Source organism: Lagopus muta, chromosome 2 (genome assembly GCF_023343835.1).
Source record: "Lagopus muta isolate bLagMut1 chromosome 2, bLagMut1 primary, whole genome shotgun sequence".
NCBI lineage: Eukaryota > Metazoa > Chordata > Aves > Galliformes > Phasianidae > Lagopus > Lagopus muta.
This window is the reverse complement of record NC_064434.1, coordinates 102,317,253-102,339,901: the sequence shown is the minus strand read 5'-3', so window position 1 is coordinate 102,339,901 and position 22,649 is coordinate 102,317,253. Positions and strand designations below refer to the sequence as shown.

Sequence of the window (22,649 nt, the reverse complement as noted above, 5' to 3'; positions counted from 1 at the left end):
CATCCCCTTCTATCAAAAGGAAGTTATGCACACAAAGGAAACACCAAACCAGCATGAAAGGAGGGCTATAAATCATTTACTGATGAATGCTAAGAGGACGACAGAGAACCCAATAGGAAAGCAAGGGTTTTGAAAAGCCCCTTTTAATTCACAGTCACTACATTTCAACAACCCTTGCTTTTATTTTGGGAGAGGCTGAAAGAGAGTGCATGGTTTCAGAACTCAGAAAGCAGTGGGTTTGTTTTGGAGGTAAAGCAACCAGTTTGGTAGTGAGATCCATTTTCTCTCGCTCATCTTGGTGTCCCTCAAAATAACCTCCTGGGAAGAGTACAATCATTGCAGATCATTTCTGCAGCTTTTACATTCTGAGCTGTTGCAACAGGGAGAAAAAAATGGGTGTAGATGTGGTACTGAGGGACATGGATAGTGGGCATGGTGGGGATGGGTTGGTGGTTGGACTAGATGATCTCAGATGCCTTTTCTATGGTTATTGTTGCCTTTAAGATACAATTACTACTCAGAAAAATGATCGGGTGAGGGGTAGTCATCAGGAGAATGGCGTGATTCAGGGCTGCCAACTTCTACTCTTCCCTCATTCCAAGTCACAGAGTGAGTCAGTGGAAAAGGCACTGAAATCAGTGCAGTCACCAAGGTGCCAGCGCTCATATGGGGGCTCCTACACCAGCAGTGTGGGAGTCTCCAGCCCAGCAGGGACATGTTGTCAAAGCAAGAACGTAGGAAGGCAATGGCAAAACTGCATTCCAAGCTCTGCTATGTCAAATCCTAGTGCTTCTCACCCTAAATCTGTGTCAGCTGAAGGTATAGCAGCCCGTGGGGAAGTCCATTTCCTGCTCAAATGTCCTCACATCTAGTTCTCTGCAACAGCTAAAATACTGCCTTGCACAAGGCACTTCCCATTCAAACATAAAGTGCAGAATATGCACAGCATGCAAATCATTAGTCTAGAAGCTCTGCCACCAACGGCTAATTAACTGGAGGTGCTGTAATGATCACATCTCGGGGAAAGGCTATATATGAGCAGTGCATGAGCAGAAGTCTCCCTTCAGCGAGCTGCTCCATTCAGAAAAAAAGCAGTCATTCTGCAAATGCTGCTCAGAGGAACCAGCGTGGTAACCTGTACAATTGGAACTTACCATGCAATTCTTGCCTGTATGAACAGCATGTATGCAATCATAAGAGGGTTGCGAAGTGAGATGAATGGATCATTTAGCAGTACACAAATTAGCATGTGAGTGAAAGCAGAGATCAAATGTGAGATCTCACAAATCCACAGGAAGTGACTCAAGAAATGAGGTATCGGGTAAACCTTCAGCTACCGTGTCTGGGAAAGGGTGGCTGCTCACCGCTGGGATGTGAAATACACTCTAAGTGCTGGGACCAGAACGCCAAGCTCCCAGCACCAACAGCAATGCACACACCCTAGTCGTCCACAGCAGGATATGCATTACCGTGATCTTTTAGAGATGGGATTTTAGTGATGGGCTTCTCGCCCTGCTGTGGCTCTGTGGGAGGCAGCAGCTACATGCTGTGCTCACAGCTTCACACGTATCCATGTGATGCTGCAGCTGAACACTGAGGAGCATGGAGTTAATGAGGAAGTTAGGAGCCTGTGTAATCCCAGCATCATTTGAAGAGAAAAAAAAAAAGGCAGGGAAACCCCCAGCCATGAAAACCTAACATGGTGAGACCACCACAGCCATGGTCCTGGTCCCACCTCTGAAGGATGCACTGCTTCTCCTCAGGGTAACCACCCCACAGGCCATGGAGCTTGCAGGGGCTCTCGCCTCCACCATGCTGCTGGCACGCAGTCCATCCAGTTTTTCCAAGTTTTCACTTCTGTTCCTGAAAAGAGAACTGATGCCGTCGGAAAGTCGCGAGTGCAGCAGCAGACATCTTCCCAACGAGGTGCAGAGGCCGAGAGCGGGACAGACAGGTCTGCCGGGACTGCTGGGCGGCAGCAGAATCATACATCACCCACAGACACCTTGGGCCTCATCATGAGGCTACGGGCCTCATCCCGCACCCACGGCGGGCTTTCCACTCGCCCCGACGCCTTTCAGCACACGCCAACCGGGCTTACGCGCCTCCTGAAGAAGCGCCTCGCGGGTAAGGCCCCGGAACGAGGGGTCGGCGCCCCGACCGCGATCGGGGCCGGGCCGCGGGAGCCGGGCGGGGCGGGGCGTGGGGGGCGAGGCGAGGGGAGCGGCCGCACCCCGCCGCCTGCGTTGCGCTGCGGGGCTCGGGGGGCCGGGCCGGGGCGGGCCGCGCCGCCGCGGGGGAGGCGCCAGCAGCGGCCGCGTCCCCTCCTTCCTCGCCGCCGCCGCGGCTCCCTCCCTCCTTCCCTCCCTAAGTCCGGCGCTGCCCTGCCCGCCGCCGCTCGGCAGCGCCGCCGCTTCCTGCCGGGCCCCCCCCCTCCCTTCTCCGCCGCCGCCCGCGGCGCCCCGCCATGGCGTGAGCGCGGCCATGGGGCTGGCCCGGCGCCGCCGCCTGCCCCCGGGCGCTGCGCCGCTCCCCCGGGCCCGAACCCCGCGCCGCCGCCGCCGCCGCCGCGCCCCCGCGGCGCCCTCCCCGCCGCCTCCGCCGCCTCCCCCGGCCGCCGCCCGCCGCCCAGCGCGGCCGTAGCACCGCCGGACCGCTCCCCCCGCCCCGCCTCAGCCTCCCGCGCCGCCGCCGTCCGTCGGGCCCGGCCCGGCCCGGCGCGGCCGCCAGCCCCGGCCCCGCCGCGGCGCGGCCTCCCCCGCCATGTGAAGCGCAGGAAGATGCGGAGGCGCAGCCCGGCCGCTCGCGGCGAGGGATGAGCCGAGACGGGGAGAAGATGACCGAGGACGCCTACCCAGACGAGTGAGCGGGGGAGGACGGGCGGGCTGGCGGGGGCTCTCCGTGTGTGTATGTGTGTGTTTGGGGAGGGGGGGGGCCGCTCCGTGGCCCCGCTTGGGGCTCCCCCCGGTACCCCCCCCCACCCGCGGACGGACGGTCGGACGCACGGACACGCGCGTGCGTGAGCGCGCGGCCGCCCGCCCGCACATCCGCCGCCATTTCGCGCTCCCCCCGGGCCGCGCTCATTTGCATACCGCATCTTCATTCATAAAAAAAAAAAAAAAAAAAAAAAAAAAAAAAAAAAAAAGAGAGGAAAAAAAAATAATAATAAAAAAAAATTCCCTCACACCGCGACGTGTGTGGGTGAGGGGGGGCTCCAAACCTCTTCCTCCTCCCTTCCCCCATCCAAAAAGAAAATTATATATTTTCTGTTGGGGGTGGTGGGGAAGGGGGATCAGCCTGCAGCGTGGGGGCGGCTGTGCCCCCGGGGCTCGGAATTTTTTGGTGGCTTTCTTTTTTTTTTTTTTTTTTTTTCCGGGGGGGGGGGGGGGGGGGTCGGAGCCCCGCCCCGGCCGCCGTTTTGTGAATAGGAGGCGGCCGTCACATGACGCCGCATTCATAAATCCGGTCACCGGCGGCCGCCGCGCTCGGAGGCCCCCCTCCGCCCCCCCATCCCGGAGCTCGCGTGTGCGTGGAGCGGCTCTCAGACGCCCGACCCCTCTGTAAAACCCCCACGCAAATAAATGGCGGTGCGATGTGTGAAGGTTGTGGTGCAGAGCTGTGAGCTCGGACCCTGCGCGTTCTCATCCCCAGTTTTGCCTCGAGGGTTTTATGACAGCCGGGAAAAGGAGGCACTGAGCACAGTGCTGGGTGGGTGCCAGGTGCCGTGGGGAGTTTGGGGGCTGTGGGTGTGTGGGGCTGGCACCCATAGCATTGGAAACAGTAACTGGCCGAGGAAATGGCCTCTGCCTGCAACGCTTGTATAAGGAGGAGTGGTGGTTGGGGCACCTTGTAGCAAAGAGGCTGTAAAGCCGCGTTTCTGCGTTGCTTCTGACATTGTGGTTATTTTGAAGTCAGCGTAGTTCTAACAGGAGAAGCTGGGTTTCTCCTGCTGCTGCTGTGATGCAGGATGGGAGGGGTGGTGGGCTCGCTTCCAGCAGACCCCTCGGAGGGCTCACAGTTCTCTCTCCAATGGGACGGCACAGAGGTGGCTATGTGCAAAGCTGGTGGCTGCTGAGGGATGTGGGCAGCGGGCACGGTGGGGATGGCTTGCTGGTTGGGCTAGTTGATCTTAGCGGTCTTTTCCAATCTTAACGATTCTATGATTGCACCCCGCGCCTCAGGCCTGCACTTGCCACCCCGTTGGTGGGCATTGGGGTGAAGGATGCTCTGCATTGCAAGTGGAGGCCGTGTCGGAGCTGCTGCCCTGATCCTGGTGCTGCTGTGGGTACCGCTCCCTCCCGGCCCTTCCCTGTGCTGATGGATAGCACTGCTGCAGGTGACTCATGCGCCGTCCTTCCTGGCGGCGGTGGGTGATGTTTTTCAATCTATGTGGTGTTAGAAGAAATAAGGATGGGCCCTTTCCATAAGTTTGCTTGGGCTGTCGGAACAACGGCAGCATCGCGTGCTATTTGCCCCAGATATCTGGCTTTGATTTGCATAGCTCTTCTCGTTTCACTGAGTGCACTGTGAACAAATGTTAACAGGCAGATTACAGATGAAGCACCGCAGCCAGCGTGTGTTTAAAATCAGTACGTTGTCTTTTTCCCCATCGTTAGCTTTTTTCATTTTGCTTGGGGAGCTTTTCTTCCATATTTAGAGTGTTTGAACCATTTGATGAAACCAAAGAGGAGAGAGATGAGGCTCCGGCTGCACAGGCTCCTTCATGACTGCACCATTTCCGATCGATACCCAGAGGTCGATTTGTCATTGCTGGAGGATGTCTTGTTCTGCCCCCTGGGCTGCGTGCTGCCAGGGACCGGGCGATCGGCCGGCGTGTCGCGGCTGTATTTCTGGCTGCGAGTGGGAGGATTCAGCTGAATCGGAAGGCATAAAATGATTCAGTTACGCCCGAAGGCGGCCGCGGCACATCATTACGATGCAGGCTTCCAAGAAAGTCACAGGAAGTAATTAAATGGAAAAGGTCAGAGAATGAGGAAGTGTCGCTCCGCGGCGTTTCGGGATGGAGCTGGGAGCCCTGTGCCGGAGCTGGGGTGGGAGCTGCAGGCATGGCTGTGGCAGTGAGCTTATTCCTTCCAGCAAAGGGCATGGAGCTGAGCTGCTCCCTGGATCCCACCTCCTTCCATGGCTGCTTCAAGCACTCACCCCGCCGACGTAGCACTTTGCCCTTTACACTGAATTTTTTATTTTTTATTTTTTCCCCCCCATTTTGCCCATTACTACTGATTTTTCGCTGTTATAAGCCATCCATTCAGCTAGCTGTGTTTTTTTTCCTTTTCTTTCAAGCTTGAGCCAGAGAGAAAGGCATGGGACATACTTTGTGTCATGACATTATTGCTTGCAAATAAGACAGGAAATGAAGGGTTGCCAAAATATAACTGTTTATTTCTTGGCCTGAAAACACGGCTGTTTAAAATACTACATGTAAGTAGCTGCTTTGTTCGGTTACTTGGAGAACTTGCTGTTTCTAAGGGAATAATAGGTCTGTCGGATGGAAAAAGGGAAAGAAGAAAAAAAAGAGAGCACCCTTTCTGCTTCTGTCTTGGAAACAAGTTGAGAAGCAGCTGTAGATAGAGATATTTTGGTGAGGGTTTGGTTGGTTCACATGGAGAAGGACCTGGGGAAGAGGATTGTGCTTTAGCCCAAACCGTCAGAAAACCCCAATCCTGTTCTTGGCTCAGAGAAATCTGAAAAACTTGCCTTTGGGCCAGAAAGTGGGTTTTTCAGCCAGAAGCAGCGGGTGATGGATGGTGCTTGCCCGTGGCATGGATGCAGCCAGGAGCTGCTTCGACCTGTTTCTGCATCGCGTTGTAATCTCAACCTGGCACACTCTCTAGCGTGGGTTAAAAGGTGGCTTTATCTACCCGCTTAATTAAATCCCGAGGCTGCAAACAAAAGCACGTTGCACAGCAGAGGCTCTTCCTTAACGTGGACTTGCTTGGCTGGTAGCTGGCTTGAAACCACAAAATTGTTTCCTTGGGGCCACCAAACCACAGGGAGATGGCGGTGGTTGTCATTCTTCAGGACCAGGGTGGAAGGCAGGAGCTCAGGAAAGAGAGGCAACATCACCGCTGGCTCAGTCCCTCCATCACATACATGCTGGTATGCTTGAAGAATTGATAAATTCAATTCCCTTTCCTGCAGCAGAATTGGAACAAACGGTCCTCTAAGATACTGAACCTGGGAGAGATACGCTTATCAAGCTCTGGATATTGTTGTGGTTCTGTGTAGGGTGCTGGATCCCAAAAGAAGTGTCCCTGTTGGTGAATTCTACCCGTTGGATGGCTTCACTGGGGTTCTGCAGAAGTCCAGATGCTGTGGCCCACTGGCTGATGTGCACCTTGCACATTCCCAGTTGCTGAGACCAGCTTTGGCTGCAGGAATTGTTCCTTTCACTGTGTCCATTGAAAAATGTACTTTGTTTCCTTTCTTCTTCCTCTTTGCTCCAGCTTTCTTAACACTAGAAGATGATCCTTCTCGTGAGAGATGCTCAGGGGAAGAGAGAACAGAGATGAGTAAAATCATAAGTACAGCTTTAGATACTGCACTGATGATACATGCCTTCTTCAGTGTGCAGAGTGTTTGGTATTTTGGAGGACTTTATGCTCCTGAAGAGGCATGGAAATGAAAACAAAAGTAGCTGGATGGCTTGTAGTATGAGGGTACAACTACCTTGCTTCTGCCTGTGTGCAGTTGCAGGAGACTCTCTGATGTGTCGGTTGTCAATGGAGGGAGCCCAGAACTCATTATGGATGGGATCAGCATGTTGGTACCTGTGTGCATCGCTTCTGTGCTCCGTGCCTCTTCTCCTCAAGTCAGACAAGCAGCTGAAGCGCGATGCTGGCTGCCTTGCACAACAGAAGTAGGTGCTTCCCCTTAAAAGCAAGCTGTGTTTTATCAAAAACAGTATTACAAAGTGTGCTTTCAGGGCTTCAGTGATATGTGTGCCAACAGCCAGCAGGTTTTACCTGTTGCAGAAGGTTTCGGGGAGATTTATCCCAAATTATTATTTTTGTTTCCAGCCTCCTTGTTCTTAGGCTCTTTGAATAACTTTCTTTGACTTTCTTCACTTGCAACTCGCACTTCAAGGACTGTTTTGGTTTTATTCCCCCCCCCCTTTGTTCTCAAATCCTGTGCTGTAATCAGAGGAGAGATCTTGAGGCTGTCAGCTGAGCCCGATAGCTGATGGCTATTCCATCAAGGAAGGAAATTTCTTCCTACTGGCAAATGTGGGGAGGAGGAGTTGCAGGGCTCCATAGTAAAGCTCTTTTTTCGTGTGTATGTATTAAACATCCTTCCAAAAGTACATTTCCCCCCCCTTTTTTTTTTTTTTAACAAGAAGGTCCCTCTCATCTCTTCTGCTAATCTGTGCGAATTGCGCATCGATATCTCTGAGAGACGTGCTGTAAAACCTGGTGGTGTTTTTTATGTAGTCCATGGGGGTGAAAGGGCCATGGTGCAAATGTGTGCTTGAAGGGGCCCATGCTGCTCTGGGGACACATGCACATTGTGCACATGTGCTCAGATCCCAAGGAAATCCAAAATGCTTGGGCTTTAATTGTGTTGTGCATCTGTCCTGTGTGGCTACTTTTGCAGTCCCTAGGCCATTCATGCTTTTATTTATTGGTTAACTCACTTGCTGGTGGAGAAAGGCTGTTTGGGAGGACAAAGAAATCTATCATGTCTGCTCATACATATCATTTTAGGAGAGATTTCCCTTCTCTCAGTGTGCCGTGAGATGTGGGGGCAGCGCTGGCAGCTGGGGTGCCTGCTGTGGGTCCCTGCAGTGAGAGATGCTGCCCTGAAACCACCCATCCCTGTCCTGCACTGGATACAAGCCAGGGGCTCAGCTCAACCTCCGTTTGCTGTATTTCTTCTGCTGACATGCCTCGACACTCCCACCTGGCTTCTAAGTTCTCATAAAGCCAGCTGGCTGCTTACGTGGCTCGGGAGTAGAAAGGTATGCCCCCAAGCTGATAGATATAAATGTGCGTGTGTGCTTGGGCCCCTTGTTTGCAGATCTGTGCAGGAGTGTGCTGTGGGGCCAAGGAAGGAACAACTTATCCAGCTGTGGACATGGAAGGTGCTTTTGTATTTTCCTCAAGTCAAGGGGATGCAGTAAGGAATTACTGGAAGATGCAAGTGAGGTTGAGGAGTAAACTCAGCTGCTGCCGCAGGGCTTCTGCATCTGGCATTGCAAGTTGTTTACAAACAGTCTGGTTCTTCAAAATTACATGGAGATCTGAGAGAATCAACGGGGCTTCTCCAAAGCATGCTTGGAGTTTATTTCAGCTGTTTACTTCAATTTTGTTCACAGAACCAGGGAAAGGTTGAAGTGGGAAGGCACCTCTGGGTCAATCAGGCCCAGCCCTGCTCCAGCAGAGCCACCAGAGCAGGGTGTCCAGGGCTGTGCCCAGGGCCATGTCCAGGCAGCTGCTGAAGTTCTCCAAGGATGAGACCTCACAGCCTGCTGTATGCCTGTCTCTGTTCTTTTTGCACACAGGTCAGTGGATCCCCTTGAGGCCTTCTGCAGGCTGCTCATCTCTCTCTGCCTCTGCTCACAGATGTGCTCCCGGCCCTTGGTCATCTTAGTGGCCGTCTGTTGGGCTCACCAGTTTGTCCATGTCTCCTGTACTGGGGGGCCCACAAGTGGCCACCAGACTTTGGCTCAGTCCTGTAACACAATTCCTTTGACATATAGGCCTTTGCATCTCCCCACTGTTTGTCCATACCGCCTGGATAGGGCCCACAGATGAAAGTCCAGCAGCTGGATGGGAGGTGAGAGTCTGAACCCTCAGCATTTCAGTGCCATGGGTCCTCGCCATACCAGAGAGCCAGGGAGCAGTGAGTGTGTTCCTTATGCACATCAGCACCATTGAGCTCAGGTTAAATCCATTGTGCTCCAAACTGTGCCTGCAGCGGGAGAAACCTCGGACAACTGGATACGGGAAGATGCTGTGACCATGTAAAATATGCCAGATTTCTTCTGGTGGGGGAAAGAGCCAGGTCCAGCATTGTCAGACAGCAGTGCATATCCCTGCGTTTCAGAGCTGGTAGGCTTGGCCTTTTTAAAGCACAGGTATAAATTACATTACATGAAAACCACTGATACTTCAGTGATGTGTGTTGGGTTTTGTTGTGCTGTGTTTTTTGCTGTTTTTTAACATTCATGAAATTACAAAAACTGTCACTGAAGTTTTATGGTGCTGCCAACATAATTCATTCTTAGCTGCTAGTTGGCATGGGAGGTGTTACGTTGGTTGCAGCCAGTCCTTGCTGTATGTCTTGCTGCTGGATGTGTGCAGTTAGGTGGCTGTGCAGACAGAAAGGTTACCGAGCTGGAGGGAGTGCTGAAATAGAGCAATCCCAGTGTTTGCACTGCCTCAAAGACCTGCTGCTTTTAGAAAGGTATTTGGTGTTCAGTTGACGTAGGAAGAAAACCTAGTGCCAAACTTGCTTTCTGTGGTTAAAATCACTAATAAAAGGCTGCAGGGTCATTAACCACTAGAGCTGCTTAAGAGAAAAAAAATCTTGCTTTTTAAGGAATGGTGAAGATGAGCTTTTTTCGCTTGTTGTCTGAAGAATGCAGTGTAGAAAGCTCAAATAGCTTGATGTGAAACTCTAATAAAGGAGGGAGAGAAAGGAATCTAAATTTGTTTTAAAGGTGTGCTTAAAAAGAAAACAAAAAGTACCATAAGTTCTGCAGACAAGGATGACATGCAGACTTTTCCAGGAGTACCATGCCAACAGGAGCTGCCCCTGTTCCCTTGCTCCCGTGGCTGGGGGAGCTCAGGGTGCTGGTGAGACCCTCACATCCCTTGTGTTCCGGGGGCCTCTGGGTGAGGGCTGGGGGGGAGGCAGGCCGGGGAGGAGCCGGAGGCGTGTGTAGAGCAGGAAGTTCTAGAAATACCCTCTGTAAACACTGCATCCTGCAGGAAGGGCGCCTGAGCCCAAATAAACCGTTTCCCCCTCTCTTTCTACATACACACAAACTCTGCAGCTTCAGAGGAGCCTGTCGGATTGGTGATGTGTCTCATTATAGAGAGCCTCGGCCAAGTTAGGGGATAAAACTTCCTGGGTCAGCAGGCTTGTTCATCGCGATGAGTTCCCATTTTTGGTTAAAATGCTTAGAAACACAGCGGTGCGTGACTTGGAGCAGAAGCAGGCAGGGGGAGGTGGGCACTTTGTCCACTCGATTCGATGCAGGCGTACAGAGGGTTCTTCCCCACCTTAATGCTGTGTGTGTGCGCAGAAATGGCTGACAAGCAGGAGGGAAAGGGGGGGGGCAGAGCAGAAAGAGCCTCTTTTGCTGCTTGGGATTGAACTGCAGAAGGGTTTGTAGCTTGCTGGGACTGTCCTGGCGCAGTGCTGTGCTAGGCAGTGCTAAAATACCTGCAGCTACAGCACAGTGGGTTCTACTGAACTTCTGTGTTTGCACACTAAAAATACTCTTGCTTTTCTCCTGATTTTTTGATGCTAGGTCCTAGAAACGCTTCTGTGCCCAGAGGCTGAGATGTGGCTGAGGTCTTCCATCCAGCTTCGGGGTTGGTTGCTCTAGCACACAACTTCAAAATCACAGCCCATGAATGCAAAAAAAAACCCAAAAAAAACAAAAAACAAACAAACAAAAAAAACCAGACTGCTTAAAACATCTGCTACCACCCATTCATTCAGCTTCATTCTGCAGGCAGATCTTTAAAGGTCACCAAAGTAAATCTCCAGAGAGGGCAGAAAAGACCCTTTTCTACCTCAAGCTCCTGTAAGTAGCAAAAAAGGCTGTTCCCCAAAATCAACAGCCATGTGAATTATTCCAGAAATGCTGTACAGGCAGCTTAAAGATATTTAAATTGAAGCATAAAAAGCTCTGAGTGACACGTCCTATTTAGCAGGAAATATTTCTACTGACTATTGCTGGTAAGGCTTTTTTTTTTCCTTCTCCTTCTGTGCTCTATCTCTAAGGAAGTGTGGGCTACTTTTATCAGAGTATTGGTGGAATAGCTTCCCCAACCTTTCATAAGGTCGGATAAAAAAAACAAACACTCCTCCTCATGGGAAGGAAGGGATGGGGAAAGAAGGGTGTTTTGTGTACACTTTCCCATTCATATTTTAAAAGGTAAATATATAAACTTCTGGAGCCAGAGCTGCCTAGCTTATGCAATTGTAGGAGTTGAGAACAAGAAGCTTAATTGCTTTCTCAGTGCTTACTTAAAGTGGAAAATGAGTGAGTGCTTGCTGCTCTGCTGCTGCTTTGGTAGACAAAATGTGCATCAAGGTCTCTGGTGACTTCAGTGATATGGTGACTGAGTGCTGACTGCAAACATACGTAGGGTTTGCATGTTGATTGGGCGGAGATGACGCAGTGAACTTTGTGTTCCTGTGCTTAAATTTTGAGATTTCAATGAAACACGACTTCTGTGGAGGCTTTGTCTTAAGAAAAAACCAGTTAAATGTTGTTAGACCATTTCCCTCTTTTGCTTCCTCTCTGCTGCAGGAATAGAAGGAATAATTTTTCGTGAGACTGTTTGCAAGGTTGTGATTCTCCCTTTCCAAAAACCCTTGACCACAAGCCAGATAGCTAGATCCAGCACTTCCACATGGATGTATCTGGTAGGAAGAGAGTTGGGCTGATTTATTGCTTAGGGTACGAGTAGTTGAGGTGGGACTAGAAATTAGTCTCTCCACTCAGACCTTCTCCAGGTGGTTCTCCTCCACTCACGGTAAGCCCTGGTTACCTTTTTGTGCTGCAGATATTTAAAGCAGTCAGGTCTTTTTGTCCAGGTCTCCTAACCTTGGGCGTGCAGCAGGCTGTCTTCCACAGTTCCCTTCTTTGTATGAGAAGGGAAATGCCTAAAACCCAGTAATGCCCGAGCATCCGTGGAACTGGTGACAAACAAATCCAAATTAATGGCCGTAGCACAGGATAGCCGCCTCGTCTCTGGAGAGCACTTCTGCAGCTGCAGCAACTGCTTTTACCCTGTACACAAAAGAGAGAAAAGCATCGGCATCATCCTTGGGCTTGGCGTGTTTTGTCTCTGGTGGGATTCTGAAGTCATTTCCTTGCATGCGTACCACTGGGCAGGTCTGTGTGTCCAGCCAGAAGGGCTGCTGTGACAGCATTTCAGGTGAGCAGGGCTTCCTCAGGGGGTGCTTCTGTCTCCTCTTGACTTAAGAAACCCAATTCCCATCAACTCGATGCATGCTCAAACGACGTATTTTGCCAGCATGCTCCTATGTCAATAAATAGCACATATGGCGTGCTTCTTCCCAGTATGGCATATTAGAACACAGTGGGGCATAGGATTGTCTTTGAACACCATGAAGTGTTATCTGGAGTTGTTCCTTGTCCAAATGCACTGCCCTTTCTCTTGCCATGTAGCTGTGCTGTGTGCATCTGCAGAAGAATGACCCTTCCCCTCCAAGCTGCCATGGAAGATCTTGGCTGCTCCAGCGTGGGGAGCCTGGATCTGCTCTCTGATCTGCCATCTATGGAACAGTTGGAAATAATGTGCAGCATACGCTGAGTGTCTCAGTGAAAGCCAGAAAGGCTCTTTCAGTGGACTTACATGGATCCAGCTGAAAACGCTGCTGGTGTTTGTGAGGAACATGTCTGTGCCTGGAAGAGGTTGTCTCTTTGGATGATTAACTTTGTCTGGCCTTCAGCTGTGTGCTCTGAACCGAGCGTCAAAGAGAGATCCTTCACGTCTTTTCTCATCTTCTTGTGGAAGTGACAGCACAAATATTAGGATGCCCTAAAAAAATAATAATTGATAAATAGCTCCCAGCGTTGCTTTTTAGTAGTCAGTACTGGATCATTTTGGAGTATGTATGGAAACAGGCATCTGTGTGTAACGAGGCTGGTGGGGAGAGAGAGAATTGTTGACATAATTGCTGATGGGTCAGCAGAAAAAATACTACTGTACTGATTTATTCCAGCTTGTGGTTTTACAAACTGCCATGACGTGAACTTGGGCCAGTCAGGTCAACCTTTGCTTGAAGGGCCATGGGCAGGTGGTGACTGTTTTCTTGGAGCAATGGAAGTGAAGTGATTAAGCCTAGTGGTGTGCTGTTTTCTGGCTTCTGGTGGCACATGGATTCCAGACAGGACAGCAGGGATGTGCTGTTGATTCTAATCCCAGCCGCACGCCTTTGTTATGAGAAGGAGTCCTGTGCTGTACACAGCCTTAACCAGATAGCTGAGAATGGGTGACTGAGACATGAAGGCTGGCTGGGCTGGCGAGGAAATGCACAGGGCGTGGAGTCCACGGTGCAAAGAAAACAGTACAGTGAACAATGCCTCACAAAATTCTGGACAGAAAATATATCTAAAAGTTTAACAGCCTTTTGTGGAGGAAGTGTCACACAAGCTCCAGGAAAGTCCTTCTGATGGGTGAGGAGGCAGGAAACCAGGTAGGGTTTTCCTTGGGTGGCTCAAGTGGGCATGTAGGGAACCTGAAAGCTGAAGCTGAAGGGACTGTACACATTCACAGCAATATTTTATGTTTAACTTTGACTGAAAACTGTAGTCCTTAAAATTTGGGAACCTTTCAGAAATACTGAAAGGTTAAAATCCTGCCTTTGTATATTCATTTTATTTTGGAACATCTTGAATGCAGGAGCTTTTCGGCAGGAATGTGGCTTTGTCATTCATGATCTAATTGAAATGCTAAGTACTGACCTCTTTTGTACTGAAGGAAAATATTTGCTGCTATATGCGGTAACTTCCCATTGCAGGTTAGCCTTGATTTTGTCAGCCTGGCTTGTTGCAAAGGTCAGAAGGTGGTTAATGTCTTCCCTCTGATCGAACACACACAGACAAGCATGGAAAAAGTCTCTTCTAGGTTGGGCTTTGTGGCTGTTTGTACAAAAGCACGTGCCAGCCTGGCATGGGGTTGCAACAGCTCAAGTATGGGTTTTGCAGTGAGTTTCTTCAGTATGTCAGTGCCTGATCTTCCATGTGTCACTTCAGTAACATAGGTGCCTGGACTCTAAACAGGTCCTTGTTGGACCTTGGCTATGTGGCTTTGATTTTCTCATTTTCATCTCTTACACAGGACCAACACAGAAATGAAATCGTTTGCTTTGCTGTAGGCACAGCAGACACACATCATCATAACCGAGATGGATTTGGTAGCTTCAAGCGTCATTGCATGGTGCAGCAGTTTTGCATTACATTGTCTATGGCTGTGGCTCTGATTTTGTGAATGCTTTTTGCCATTTGGTGCTTCTCTGTGTCACAGATGCATAAGTTAATCCACCCATGTCGTGTGTCGGGACCGGATTGTGGCAGGGTGGATTTTCATTTTATTTTTATTTTTTAGGCAATGTGCTGAACACATTCCTCCTCTCAGCTAAAATTAAACCTTCTCCCCACCCCAAGCAACTCTCCCACCCATGGACTTCTACCATGCAAGGCATGAGAGACATGCAGAGCACACCGTAGGTTGGCACAGTGTTTCAATTAACTGTTGAATGCTTCAGCCTGGTGCATGTCTTAATTAAGCTTGAAGAGATAGCTTGCTCCAAGGTGAATAGAAAGCTTGCCCTAACAAGCACCGGGATGGCAACCCCAACGTTACTCCGTATCAAAGGAGAAGCTTAACTTTAGTCTTATAAATTAGCATAGATGTTTAGTGCTGGGACTCTGGGCAAGGGAGCAAAGACCCCAAAATCCAAAGGTTTGATAAAATAGCGGATGTGAATTCTTTTCTCAAATGGTTAAAGGGCCAGCCTGTAAAGGAGAACATTCCCTTATCTCCTCGCCAGCTGGAGCTCCTGCCTGATCCTGCCTGCTGCTTGCTTGCCAGAAGATCACGAGGAACTTCTAGGAGTGAGATTTTTGGGATAGTCCGTGTACCATCCTCCATACTTGCAGCAGCTGCTCGTTGCAGGCATGATGGACCTCGGGGATCCCTGGCAGCAGAGCTCAGCCTCTGTGATTGCTGCCTTGGCTAGGTGGAGAGTCTGCAAGCTGAGGATGTTGTGGACGTTTTCAAAGCCATTTGATTTTTGTGTGCAGTCTTGGACACCACGATATAAGGACGTGAAACTAATAGAGAGCATCCTGAGGAGAGCTGTGAAGATGGCAAAGGGTCTGGAGAGCAGGGGGAGTGACTGAGGCCCCTGGGTTTGCTCATCCCAGAGCAGAGGAAGCAGAGGAACCACTAAAGCTTGGAAGGCTGCACTAGAGACAGCATGTTGCTCTGCTGTCAGAGTGTACCCAAGGTTTTATTGTGTGTGGTGGTGTTTCTCCATGCTATTTTTATGTGATCTGAATAAATGGTTTTAAAGAGCCAAATTGTGACTTCTAAAAGTGTTTGTTACTTCTTGGCAGAAGATGGAGGAAAAATAGACTCTCTGGCGTACACTTGATGAACTGCCATAATGGCAGGAGTCTATGTTAGGAGTTTTTGTGGAAGTGTTGTCTAGTTTGTATGGGAAGCTTGTTCCCTTGTAGCTAGAGCAAAGGGGTGAAGCTGGAATATCCAGGTGTCACTTCAGGGTTAAAACATCTTGCAGAGTAACAGGGTTGAAGGGTGCACTCATAGGATGTGACTTCATTCTTACTTCCAAGCCCGGTTTTCAATTAATCAGATGTAGCACGAACCTGGCTGGTTCTCAGGGTGACTGGAAGCAACATTAGGCCTGGGTGCAGACTGCAGCAGCCTTGGTCAGCACAGTGCATGAGGTGCTCACAACCATCTCACATCCTTCATTAGCCAGAGAGTGGCAGTTTCTTGATAGCTGCTTCCTAGAAGCCAATGCTCAAGGGCTCTGTCTGTGTCTATTATTATTATTCCTGTTTCTGCCTCTAATTGATTTGTGTAATTACCAACGCTGTCAGTCAGTGCAGAGAGTTACAGGGCGATGTAAAACATTGCTGCTTGTGTGCGTGAAACTCTGCTAACGTGCATGGGCGACAAGAAAAAGGAAGAATAAATTAACAGCTGGTCTACTTGGACGTGCAGCAATGAGGCAGAATTTTAATTAAAATAATCACTTGAAAATGGAAAGTGAATTAGTGTAAGGCAGGTAGCCATAGCTAGCCCAGCTAGCTTGTGTGTGCTTCTGTGAGCAGACCATTGCTTTTCCCTTGCCGTCAAGGAGTGTGTTGATATCGTCTGCATCATTGTAGTGGCACCAGTGTTTTTCTGGTCAAGAATAATGTGGATTAACTGGATTTGGAAATAATTTTGAAAGTGTACCCATTGGATCTTTGTTTTTCTATGTGATTTTTACTGCAATTTAGTCAACAGTGCTGTCATTGCTATCAGTTGGTGCCACGTTTGATGCAGATAAATAGAAAACATGCAGCTCTGTGTGTTCTGTATGTTGGACAAGTAAAAAGCACTTAATATTTGATAAAATGTGTAGTGATATCTATATAAATGTTCCATGAATCAAGATACAAGTAGCATCTAATTCTTCATTGCCATTGTGGAAGAGGAAAAACTCTAAGTGGAAAGTTGAGTTGATAGTGCTGCACTTATTTTCTTTTTAAAATGTAGATCATTTTAGCCCACAGTGGCATCCTTTAACACCCCTTAACCAGCGTGGAAATCTAATTATATTTCTTAAGCAATGAATGTCCTTAGTTCAAAGTGATTACTTGGAGCAGACATAAATAATTAGTCTATATGCAGCATTAAATATAGCGCTTACAGGAATGTTTCAGAGGAATAAATATTTAAGCAAACTGTTTTGGAGTTCGAGTTGTATTTCATCAGTGGCTTGGGGATTCTGCAGGTAGATCTCAGCTTAATTCAGCTTTTAGAGTAGCAATTCAGTACGTGTGTGTGGGACTGGTTGTAATGAGAGCTGTCCAGACAAGGAAGTAGAGAAGTTGTTTCAAAGAATACTTGGATGAGGACAAATTTATGTGGTGCCCCCTTCCCCTTCTCTGCTCACTGCCTTAAGGGAAAGCAGCAGACCCTGAGCAGCTCCGTATCTCAGCCCAACACAAGAACAGTCCTTAAAGGGACTGTAATTCAAAGTAGTGGTAGCTTCGTTTTCTTTTAGAGTCCAATGCAACTTTTCTTTACAGTGTTTTGTTTTGTTTGGTTTTTGTGAGTGTGACAAAATTTCCCACAAGTATTGCCTTATTGCCTTAATTGGATACTGTAGTGAATATACTGAGGTGTATCTAGAGCACCTTTGTCCAGTGGTTTATTGGTAACACCTACAGAACACCGTGCATGCAGTGACAGCCATTTCATTGCCTTGAAATGACTTCAAATGAGGTAAAAACCAAAAAACAATGTTGGCTAGCATAACGTGCAGGATGGCCTCCCTGGGCTGACAGCTCTGGGGACCTGGGTGAGGAAACTCTTTGCAGCTGCTTTTGTACAAAGAATGGTTGACCTGCAGATGGAGGCTTCTTGAGCTTCAGAAAAACAAATATTCACTCAAAATAACATAAAAAAAATAAACTTCCACTTCTTCCTGTTTTTATAGTTTGCTTGTTTCCTCAGTGTCATGGTTTTGTCTCCAGTACTGTAGATTATTAATCTTCAGAGGATCAGGACCTTCATAGAAGTATTTCCTGTACATGTTTATCTGTCTTTTTAACAAATTAGTATCTACTAGTTCTATTCTGAATTTTCCTGCAAATAATAGGAAGCTCTCCCTCAATAATAAGGCTTTTTGCTAGAAAAATGTCTAGATGAATCATTGCCAGGGGTTAAAGTACCTTTTGTATGACTGAGTCAATGGCATCCTTTAGGACATCTGCAAGTAGCCCCACATTCCAGAGGTCACTGTCTTTGTGTTGGTTTTGGCAAAGCATTGTTTCAGCTACGCTTCATTCCTTTGGTTGTGAGTGCATCTGGAAGTCTCCTCTCCAAGTGTCACCTGGAATGCTGGAAAAGGGATGCTGCAATGCCTAGAGCCACACATTTCCACCCGACCTGCTAGCAGGAAGAAGTGTGCAAGGCAAGAGTTGGCTGTTAGTCAGCAGAGGAGTCCCCATTTTGTACATCCAGCCCTTGTGTTCACTTGCTACAATGGGATGCAGGAAATCTTTGAAGCTGCTACACAGCTAACTTTGTTACTTGTAGCTGAACTCATCCTAGTTCTCAAATACATGTATTAAGTATGTTTACTTGAATACATTCTTCCGGGAATTAAAGCATGTGGTAGACGAGGACTCAGCTCCCATGTTCTCAACAGAGTCACTGCGGTTCAAGTACAGGCTGAACAGGCTGAAGCAAGGATGTGGTTTTCTTCCTTCCACCCTGGAATCAATGGTGTGACCGTCCTGGGTGACTGCCTGCCTGCTGGAATTGACGTGCAGAGGGATGAGTCGCAGTTCTGAATTAACTAAGATGTGCAATGACTTAGAGCTGAAGCGGAAATGACCTTGAGGAGCGTGGCTGCTTCAAAGCACGGTTGCCCATCCTCAAACCAAGGCTCTTCCTTCCTAAATTTTCTCATGTTCCAAGGGCTTAGTGAGAATAATTTAAAATAAATCCTAAACAAGCAAGTCAGGTGCTCGTAATATAGTTCAGTGAAACTGCCTTCAGCAGAAAGAAAACCGAGTTCTTAAATGGTGCATTGAAGGATGAGATTGCATCTTCTGGGGTGGCTCATCAATTTTGTGTCCTTGGTAAACTAGAATTAAAACCCTAGCTAAATCTGAGTTGAAGAGGGGGAAAAAATAAGTTGTGGTGGAGTCAGATAAACGCTTGTGGTTCCATTATCATCTGCTGCACACACGTCGAGTGGCTGTAACACAGCTTGAGAAACTGAAAAACAAGTGGGAACTTGGAAAGAAAAAAATCAGATTGTCTTCATCCTCCCTTCCTTACTTGCTTAGTTTACTGGGGGTCAGCGGAGTATTTGCCCAAAGATTAGAGGTAACCACCTTTTTATCACAGGTTTTCAACAGGAAGCTTATGTTGCTTTTCTCCACTATTCTCTTGTTTTGTTTTGATGTTCTTAAACTTCTGAGGGTTCAGCATGCTTAGAGGTGCAGCTTGTTAAGTGCGTAGACTTGCATAAGCTGTTAGTTGTTGTTTCCAAAGCGTACTGTATTTTAGTGCTCTGTAGGGCACTGGTCATCTGGTATTCACCACTAAGCCCGGGAGATGGAGGCTGCAGCCACCAGCTGATACTCACTGCGTCCCAAATCCTGAAGCTTCTCCATCATCTGCTCTGCTGGAAGACCACTGGAGACTTCAGTTAGCTTCAGCTATGTCAGGGAGCTCCTGAAGACTTAGCCAGATCTTCCCTGTGAAAGGAATTAGTATGAAAATAGGAAGGTGCAGCATGTTGGACAACTCAACCTTATCCCTCAGAATGGCAGAGGATTACACTGAGTCAGTCATGTCTGACGTCCTACCCTGCTGTATGTGAGCAAAGTGTTTCTCACGTTTGATGTTTTCTGCTGGCACTCCCCACCACTGCATCTCACAGCATTGAAAGCAGCTGTCCATTAAAACACACTGTTGGAAGTACTAAGCTGTGACATGGGGCTGTGCTGAGGACAGCAGTGGAAACCAGGCACACCACTTTAGGAAACGTTTGTTTTGCAAGGGAAGCGAAGGCAGAAATGTGAACAGGAAAGCCAACTGCAGTGAGAGAAAAATAGAAGTTAGGAGATGCGTGGAGTTGGCTGGAGGAAATAAAAAGAATTGGTGAAAAACTGCTGGCTTCTTTAGGACATAAAGCCATCAGAAAGCTTACAGATAGTTAATGGTGAACATAGCAGTCCTAAATTAGCGATAGAATAGTTCCCGTGCTGCTAAAAGTCAAGGCAGAATTGTTTCAGACATCCCTTAAGTCTGTAAAGCATCAGCTTGCTCTTGGGAGCACTGAGAAGAGCTGGCTGTTGAGCTCTGCTGCCTGTTCAGCCTGTGAGATGTCAGACCTGGTACAAGAAAAACATGAATTCAGACACAAACCATAGACATGAAAAGAATGTCATTCTTGAACTAAGTTTTTTGGGTTTGGTTTGGTTTTTTGGGTGTTTTTTTTTTTGTTTGTTTGTTTGTTTTGCACTTAAATAGAGGAGGAAGATTTGGGGTGTTACTAGCAGTTCTCAAGAAAGTTAGGATTAGCAGAAAAGAAGAGTTGGCATTACAAGTTGTAAATCATGTTGGCCTTCTTCAACCAATCTGTGTAGAGAACTCCCTTGGTTTGCACAGAGTGAAGCAAAAATGCAGCTTCTGTACTGCCATGCCTGGGTAGCATCTCCTTGTTTTACAAATGTGGGTGCAGTGATCTGATGCTGAAGGGATGCCTGTAGTCCTCCTGCTTAAATGCTGCAGTCTTTTTGTAGGTTTGTTGCAGTAGTTGGGATGTGTTTGCATTAGGAAAGTATTGTGTCTGGCAGTACTTAATATTCGTGTGAACTCTGTATTGATAAATGTATAAGCAGAGTCGAGCTGTGTTGTGGAGCAACTTGATCCAGTGGGTGGCAACCCTACCCACAGTAGGGCATTGGAACTGAGTGGTCTTCAAGGTGCCTTCCAAGCCATTCTGTGCTCAGAAATGGACATTTGTGGGCTGTCCATCCCCAGCACATTCCTTGACTGCAATCTGGACGAGTCCGTGAGACTTCAGTGTTTCTTATACAAATGGGATTTGCCACGCTGCAGCTGGAAGTAGCCCTTTTTGGCTGCTCTTCCAGTGATGTCTCTTTCTGCTGCATTTTTGTTTCCTCTTCTCTAGCACAACTTGGATGAAGGCTGGATTTTTTAAAACAATGTTGTAGACAACAAGGGTGGTGTGAATGAACTGGGTCTGTTTGAAGTGCTAGACGAAGAAAAGAAAAAAAGCTACGCTGAACGTGTTTATCAAGTCTTGGTTTTGCTGGTTTGTTTGTTTGTTTTAAGCTTCAGAAATGGAGAAAAACAACCTCCTTTGTGCCTCACACGGAGCGACTTCTTGCTGGGTTCGTGAATTGCTGGGGTTTGGTCCTATGTGCTGTGCTGACCCCGTGCTGCTGAAGGTCGGTCTGTTAGGACTGGCTCCAGCAGGCTGAGGAGATTTCATCCTCCGAATTGCAGTTTCTCTAGCAGCTCCTCTTGCTCCAGGCATGGTCTCAGCTCTTTGAACTGTGCTCACAGTTGGCCAGGAGGCAGCAGGAAACAGATCCGCAGCCTTGCTGGCTCTCTGGTTGCAATGTTTGCTAACAGCAGAAGCCTGCAGCAGCGTGCATCCTGCTTGAAACTGGGGAAAATGTTCCCGTATCACAGCAGTTGCTCACCGGTCCAAGCCAGGAAATGCACAGAAGCACTGGAGAATGTTTCACTGTAGCACTGAGATAGCAGCAATAGGCGTGCTGAGGTGGTTTTGGAGAGCATGGAGCTCAAGGGAAAAGGAAGAAGGAAAAAAAAAGTGCACCAGCACTGACAAATTTGGATCTGAGGTTTGTTAGCTCAGCCTTAAATATAAAGAATCCTTGCAAAAGTAAGAAGCCAGCCAGTGATTCAGATTATGCTTACAAACACCTTGTGACTTGATACTGGCTTCCATTTGGAGAAGGCTCTTGGGAACTGAGCTCGAGGTGAACTGAATTAGGTGCTGCTGCTTCTTGCCTGTTGCACTCACTTTGTGCAGAGGGAATGCCAGGTCACAGTGTTGGTTGCAGCCACGAGCTGAGCATGCTGTCTTGATGATAAAAGGTGTTGTTTCCATGCGTTGTATTTCCACAGCATTCCTCCCGTCTTACCCCTGATCCATGCACAACATACAAGTGACTTTGCAGAGAAAACCCAAGTTGGCTTGACTCCATGCTGCATTGTGAGTTTTTAAGAGGACCTCTTAAAAAAAACAAAAAGAAGGAAGGCAAGAAAATGAGCAAATACCAAGGAGATGTCAGTACTTGAGCTGCTGTTTCAAAAACTTGATTACAACATGGTTTATTCAAAGATAATTTTGTCTTACACTGGGAGGCTAATTTCATCTTCCCTTGTCCCTTGAGAGAAAAACTTTAGAAACTGGGCTTGCAGCAAAAAGGGTAAGGCATCTTTGTTTAATTCTTTTTCTGGCTGACTCGCTTTGAGCTCATATGCTGAATTCTGGCTGGAGGCAGCTGAGGACAGAGCTGGTGTTTGCTGCATGGAGCATCTGAGGGTAACACCAGCACTGCTACAGAGCTGGGAGAGGAGCACAGTGAGTGAGTTCACAGAGTCATAGAATGGTTTGGGTAAGATGATCACCTAGTTCCAACCCGCCTACTATGAGCAAGGTTTCCAAACACTGGGTCAGGCTGCCCAGGGCACCATCTGACAGCTCTGCATCCTTCTTGTGCCATAGATCAAGCGAGTGTTTTTCAAAGCTGGTTTCAGAGCCTCAGTGTCCCAGTTTTTGCCCATGCAGCTCATGCTGAGAGGATTTTGAGCAGCGTTTCTTGCAGTAAAGCACAGAGAATAATCAAGGATGGCTGCAAAACTTGGGAAGCCCTGGGTGAGCTCCCCAAAAGCTTCCACAGGGCTTCCACAGTCTAGCTAGGGTAACACCTGCACTTGATTTTGGACCTCCATTGTGGAGGCATCAGTGACATGGCCCAGGGTCTGGCGTGACTTGTGACAGCCCCGGCTGCTCTTACTGCTTTATGACAGCCATATCGCCATTGTTTGATTTATTCACTTTTTATTATTATTATATCTTATAGCCTATCATCAGGGTGG

The 22,649-nt window shown here is 48.3% G+C and overlaps 1 protein-coding gene across 1 annotated transcript in view; it reads left to right on the top strand.

Annotated features, from left to right (window-relative positions):
• The first annotated feature begins 2,716 nt into the window (after window positions 1-2,716).
• SPRED2 (sprouty related EVH1 domain containing 2) overlaps window positions 2,717-22,649 on the top strand; it is a 50,918-nt gene continuing 30,985 nt past the window's right edge. Inside the window, exon 1 of the mRNA XM_048935870.1 lies at window positions 2,717-2,862. Within this exon, the coding sequence (XP_048791827.1) occupies window positions 2,816-2,862 (47 nt within the window). The 5' untranslated portion in view covers window positions 2,717-2,815. The remainder of the gene's footprint in view (window positions 2,863-22,649) is intronic.